This window comes from Manihot esculenta, chromosome 4 (assembly GCF_001659605.2).
Source record: "Manihot esculenta cultivar AM560-2 chromosome 4, M.esculenta_v8, whole genome shotgun sequence".
Taxonomy (NCBI): domain Eukaryota; kingdom Viridiplantae; phylum Streptophyta; class Magnoliopsida; order Malpighiales; family Euphorbiaceae; genus Manihot; species Manihot esculenta.
Window position 1 is genome coordinate 3,401,882 of NC_035164.2, and position 6,869 is coordinate 3,408,750.

At 41.8% G+C, this 6,869-nt stretch overlaps 1 protein-coding gene across 1 annotated transcript; it reads left to right on the top strand.

Moving 5' to 3' along the window:
* Nucleotides 1–495: 495 nt before the first annotated feature.
* On the top strand, nucleotides 496–924 carry LOC110613643. The gene has a single exon (XM_021754868.1). It carries the CDS (start codon nucleotides 496–498, stop codon nucleotides 922–924), a length of 429 nt encoding a protein of 142 aa, XP_021610560.1.
* The last annotated feature ends 5,945 nt before the right edge of the window (nucleotides 925–6,869 follow it).

Here is a 6,869-nt window from a genome sequence, read left to right on the forward strand (position 1 = left end):
ATTTCACCAAATTGAACCATTGATAGGATATAACTAAACGTGCAGGTATCCGTTAACTTTTTATATTAAGATTGCAGGTTGAGCAGTTATGATTAACATGATCCAATTATATTTAAAAAATTTTTTTACACATCATAAAACTCATATGTAAATATAATATTCTAATATTTAATTAGCCAAGTGTATTAGTTCATATTAGGATTACGCAAGCCTTAATTTAATTAATGTTTCTGTGGAAGGTTAAGCAATCTATCTTGTCTAATTCTTGCCTAACAATACATGGAACAATGAAATTGCATTAGGTCCTTATCATGGGTCCTAACATCTAACTCAGTTAATTCATACAAGTGCACATGTTGCCCAATCATTACATATACCACATTGAATCTTCTCTACTCTTCATCTTTTCTTCAACTCCAAGCACTGTAGTACTCGTTTGTATAAATAACCACACCCAAAAACCAATCCCCATCTCCATATTCCTAGCTTCATCTCATGGCCAATGATACTGGCGTCCCACTCCTGCCGGCCACCTACATGAGCCTCCGGAAATGGCTGGAATCCGACCCAGAGTTTGGGAGATCAGGGAGCTACAAGGGCTGCCGGCCAGCGGTTGTGCATGGGCAACCTAGGGTTGTGGACAGCAGATCATGCAGACAAATGTACTTACGGAGCTACACGTTCTCAAGAAAAGAAAGTGTTTCTGAGAAGACAAAGAAATGTATAGGCAAAGTTAAAGAGAGAATCAAGAACAGATCATCATTATCATCATCGTCTTCGTCTAAAGCTAGCCATGTCGAGAAGAAAAGATTTGTTAAAGGAGAGTCTTTAAGGAGAGTTTCATGTGCTGCTTTGTTCTCTATGTTCAAGAGATTGCTATCTTGTACGGCCAAGGTTGATGTGGTTGAATATGGAGATCAATAACTCATTATTTTTTTAGCTTTTTTTAATTTTTTTTTTTTGTGATTGCTGTTTAATTTCTTCTTTAAATGCTTTTTTTTTTTTCTATTAACTAAGGAATTATATTTTTTGGTTTTGTATTGGAAAGGTTAATTACATCAAACTCTACTGCGATACGTTCTGTATAATGAAACCACTATATGGTTTTGGATTAAAATTGACTAATAAAGAAAAGTGGGCTAATAATTAATCTTTAGTGGGGAAGATGATAATCTTGCAACTGATCTTCTGCTCCGAATAGATAAAGATAATTCTTTTATTTATTTAGTTTTATAACTAAAAAAATTTATTAATAATTTTAGGAAAAAATTTAAAATCAACAACAAGTACAACACTTATTGAAAAGCTTCCAAAGACCTCCAGTTAAACGATGTAGAAATCTGATCGAGGATATCTGATGTTGCAGAGATTAGATTGATAACGTGATCAGAATGAAACTAAACTGTAATTGGTTAGATCTGCAAGAAAGAGAATGTGAGATGGTGGTGGGTATCCACGACAACCACTCGAACGCTCAAGTCAGTATACTGAAGAATAGAGAGAATGTAATGAATTGCTTAGAATTTGAGTAGTGTTTCAGAATAGCAGACCTTTAACTCTGTGACTTTTCTCCTTTTATACGATAAGAGGGTGGAGATAAATATGACATTTTCCAATGATTTGATGATAATGCAACCGGCTTCTTGATAAGAGATATCGCAGGCTAATAGGTTGGTAATCCCGCGATTACAGGCGTAACAGGATACGTTGGACTATATCTGGTAACGGTAACTTCATGCCGAGACACGTCCTATCGAGAGAAGGACGAGTTTTAATGGTGATTCGGATATTAAGGTGTCTGAGTCTTCTTTTCCTCAAGTGGGACCGCGTTTCCTACTTATCAGATTCTTACCACGTGGCCCTGTTTTATTGTGACAGCTCAAGACTTACTTTGAGCGATTGTTATGTAGTATTAGAGGTCCCAATATTGGTCTTCGATTCTTTAGATTCAAAGGAGATAGTAGTTCTCAAGGTTTAGGGTACGTGGCCTATTGAGATTGGCGTGTTGCTGCTCACGCCGTTTCGCCTATCTAACCCTAAAGTAATGATTGCCCTACTAATCGTGCCGCATTTAAAGCCTGCCGTCAAAACCGTTTTATAAGAGCCATTCTTCTTCTCCAAATATCACTTTTATTTTCACCTGTAATCTTTTACTTTCAGAAAGACTCGATCTTCTTCTTCGTTTATACTTCCTACGGTAATTTCTGCTTCCTTTTTTATTGTCAAGATGAACAAGAATACTTTATCTTCTCTTTCCCCTAGTGGAGATTCTACTTTAAGTTCTTCCTCTGACGGTCCCATCTATGCCCCGCCCCATTGTTCCATTGAGGAAGGCTCCAGAAAGCGAGAGTAGCTCTATTAGTGATATCCCTTCCGTCTTATCGGAGCAAGATATAGAATGCTTTTATGATACATATCAAATCCCTCAAGAGACCTTTTGCATCTTTACCCCTTCTCACCGCGTTCGTGTGAATGACATAATTCTTGCGGAAGACACTATTATGGTCTTCGAGGAGCAGCTGAAGATAAGTCTTCGGTTCCTCATAGACCTATTTTTTATTGACATTCTTTGATTCCATAAGCTTTCGATTGTTCAGTTGCACATCAATAGTTAGAGAATCTTGGTAGCCTTCCGGCTCGTTTGTCTTAATAAAAAAATCAAACTGAGCATAGCCCTTTTTTTCCCAATTGTACCAGCTAGGTACTCGCAAAAATGAAGAATATTGATATTTTAGCGAACAGAAATATTTGACCATGTTTGACCAGATACCTTCTTCATTGAAGGGTGGAAAAATAAATTTTTTATCCTTCATCATGGAACACCTGGAAGTTTTGGGTGCTTTCAAACAAGTTGACACTTTTGAGTGAAACTGAAAAAGGATGGGTCCCACCTAGGAGGGAAGAAGATAGATCTTTAGCCTTTCTTTTGACAATGGCTAAATTTCTAAAGAAAATTGATCTTACTTAGGCGGTGAGGAATGTCGTTTTGTCCTGACAAAGTTATCTTCAGGCGAGCCAAACTCGGGGTCCTCACCTGCTCAACCTCCCCAACTTTGGGGAAGGCACCTCCTATGCTAGGGATTAGGCTACTTCTTTTTCTACCTTTTTTGGATTTCAAACTGCTTTGCTTGCTTACTTACTTTTCTATTTTTGCACATATGGCTGGGTCTAGAAGCAGATTTGCTAAAGCGGCGTGCGCTGCCTGTGTAATACCCGGCTAGACTCCGGTATCGGAATTCCTACCGTCCGGTGGAATTTCGGATGTCGGGAACTTCTAGAAGGGTAAAGACATGTTTTATAAAATGTTTTCATGAATTTTAATATTTTAAAGTATGAAATTAAATGAGTTTTTGCATGAAAAGTCTTTGGAGGAAAACCCAGGTTCGGCCGCCGAAAGTCAAGTTCGGCCGCCGAACGTGCATGCGTTTTGGAGGCACGTTAGGCCCCCGAAAGCATGAGTTAGGGAAATCCAGGTTCGGCCGCCGAAAGTCAAGTTCGGCCGCCGAACATTTGCATGGATGCGGAGGCACATTCGGCCCCCGAACGTGGCCTGGCTAGCCACCTATAAAAGGGTCCCTTAGCCGAAAATGGGCGAGCTTTTTCTCCCCATTTCGGCCAAGGTGAGCATTCCGCCATCCTTCCCCAATCTTGAGTCTTTCCTTCCTTTTTCCATGATCTTTACAAGTTTATAACTTTGGTTTTGAAGATCTTTGAGCTTAGAACGAGTTTTGGAGCTTGGAGACCAAAAGTTGGAACTTCTCCCATCTCCAAGTTTAGATCTCCTCAACCCTCGATCTTCAAGAGGTAAGAGCCGATCTTAAGCTCAATGTATGATCTAAACAAGTTTTTATGAAGTTTTAAGGGGTAGAATGCATGTTAGGGTATATGTTGAACCTATGGGTTTTTGATGACTTTTTGACAATGTGGCATGTTTGAGTATGCTTGAAGTGTTGTAGTTGGGGTATTTGATGTTTTGAGGCCCCTAGGATCTTGTATGCATGTTTTAAGTGAGGTATATGCATGATTGGTGAGTTTGGAGGCAAAAATACACAAAGGAACCGAGTTTCTGCCCTTTGGCAGAGACCAGGTTCGGCAGCCGAAGGCACTTTCGGCCGCCGAACATGGCTGGGGAGGCAGGCCTTTCGGCTGCCGAAGTTGCCCCCGAAAAGAGACTTTCGTCTCTGTCTGGGACTTTCGGCCGCCGAAGGTGCCGCCGAACCTACCTGAGTTTCGTCTCTGTCCAGGACTTTCGGCCGCCGAAGGTGCCGCCGAAAGTGCCCTGTTCAGCCACTTCATGCATATCTCTATGTGATATTTTCAGGATGTTTTAGGGGGTTTTTGGGGAATATATTAGAGTTATGTTTATGTATGTTTGGTCCCTCATTGGAGTCCACCTGTGTAGGTTCGGACCCGAGGAACCAAGGACCCCAGCAGTGAGCCAGCTGCTACAGAGTTTGTCAGAGTCAGCCAGATGTGAGTGGAACTAAGCTTAACCTTTTAAATTAAGAAATGAAATGCTTTTATCATGCTTCATGCATCATGATCATATTATAGGTTGTTTGCATTAGAATTCATGACTATGCCGCATTGTATTGTTGTGATAGATGATGGTGGATGGACATTAGGATGATTCATTAGCCTTCTATATACGAAGACCTGTGGTGCCCATAATAGGGCCGGGCAATACGAAGACCTGTGGTGCCCATAATAGGGCCGGGCAATAACTCCGAGTACGAAGTCCTGTGGTGCCCATAATAGGGCCGGGCAATACGAAGTCCTGTGGTGCCCATAATAGGGCCGGGCATGGAGTTGAGGGATTTTTGAATCAGTCCATCCGTGGTGTGATTTGTTTGTGCAGTGACGCATTTCATGATAGCATGTTTTAAATATTCTTTTTTTTATAGTTCTACTCACTGGGCATCTAGCTCACCCCTCTCCCCTAACCCCCAGGTTTGCAGGTACGGGATAGATAGAGAAGGCAAGAAGAGAAAAAGTCATATGTATGTAATAGTTAGTGTGTGGACATGACAACTGTATTATGATGAAATGTAAAAATATTCAGGATGTTATGTAATGAGGTCATTGAGGATAGAGTTGTGCTTGACCATAATATATTGTTAATCCCTTTTGTATATACATGATCTTATGTTATGATGTTTATGTAAACTAACTCAACACAGGTTATTTTGCCTTTAAGGCTTGATGAGATCCCACAGAGGGACTATGTTATGTATATGTTCAGAGTATGCACAGGTTGAGTTAGTTGATGACAGTATGTATGAAGAAAAGTTTTAATTTTTATGCATATTGTTGATCATGTATGGGATTATGCAGGTTTACAGGTTATATGTCAGGCTTGCTACGGGTCCCGGCGGCCTTAAGTCGACCCGGATCCTAGCGCCGGTAGCGGTCCGGATTTCCGGGGCGTTACAGAATGGTATCAGAGCCCTAGGTTCATATGGTCGGACCTAGAGTGTCGGGCTCATAGATGTTATAGAAGGTCAAGCACAATAGGAAAGTCATGTCCACTAGGATAGGATGTTGAGTCCTGTCTTGCATGATGATGTGAAATGCCATGACTTTATGCATGTGCATTAATGATATGATATGCTATGTGATGTATGTGATGAGGGTTCATGTGTGCCCACATGAACCATATGATACTAATGTTTGCTTGTTATGAGCTGTTTTTCAGAGAATAGGATGAGAGGAACTCGTCGATCTGCGCGATTGACTGGAGTGCCACCTGAGGATGAGGGCACGAGCGCCCGTCCTCCTACATTGCCTAGGGCAATGTCTTGTAGAGCCAACAGAGATAGTGTAATACCCGGCTAGACCCCGGTATCGGAATTCCTACGTTCCGGCGGATTTTCCGTTGGAAGTCGGGATTCGAGGATGTCGGAGCTTGCCCTAAGGGTATAAGAAAGGTTTTTAAGATGTTTTTAAGTGTTTTTATCATGTTTGCATGTTTTGAGTTAAGAAAATTGAGTTTGGAAATGAAAAGGCCAAGGGGACAAAAGCCAGGTTCGGCCGCCGAAGGTGAAGTTCGGCCGCCGAAAGTTGCATGGTTTCGCATGCACGTTAGGCCGCCGAAGGAAGAGTCGGTTGGCCACTACAAAAGCCCCTTTGCCCGAGACTTGAGTGTTAAACACTCTGTTTTTGGGTCAAAGGTAGGTTCAAGCTCTCCTTGGTGTGATTTCTCATGTTTTCCTCAAATCTTGCATGTTTTAACTTGATTTGAGTTTTTGTTGAGAGATTTGAGCAAAAGGAAGCAAAGTTGAGCACATGGAGATTTTGATTGAGTTTTTCCCCATCTCCAAGCTTGGATCATCAATCCTCTAGTTCTTCAAGAGGTAAGCATGGATCCTCACCTCCCCTTATGTTTCAAGCAAGTTTTAAGAGTTTTAAAGAGTTTTATGGCATGTTTTGGGGTATAAGCATGAGTTTGAGCATATGTTGATCATATGAGTTTCTATGAGTTTTGTTGTTGTTTTGAGGCTTGAGCTAGTTTTTAGGCCTCTATATGCATGAGTTATGTTCTTTGTGAGTTGAGAAGTGTTGGTATGCATGTTATGGGTGTTTGATAGGATTTTGGAGGCTGAGAGCATAAGTTGTGCTCGGATTCTGCCTTTCTGGAGAATCCAGGTTCGGCCGCCGAAGCAAGGTTCGGCCGCCGAACCCCTTGTGGAGGCAGTTTCGGCTGCCAAACCTTGCCCCCGAAAGCTAGGCTTTTGGGTGAGAAAGGGACTTTCGGCCGCCGAAAGAGGGAGTTCGGCCGCCGAAAGTGCATGAGTTTCGTCTCTGGACGAGGCTTTCGGCCGCCGAAGGTGCCGCCGAACATGCATGAGTTTCGTCTCTGGAGAGGGGTT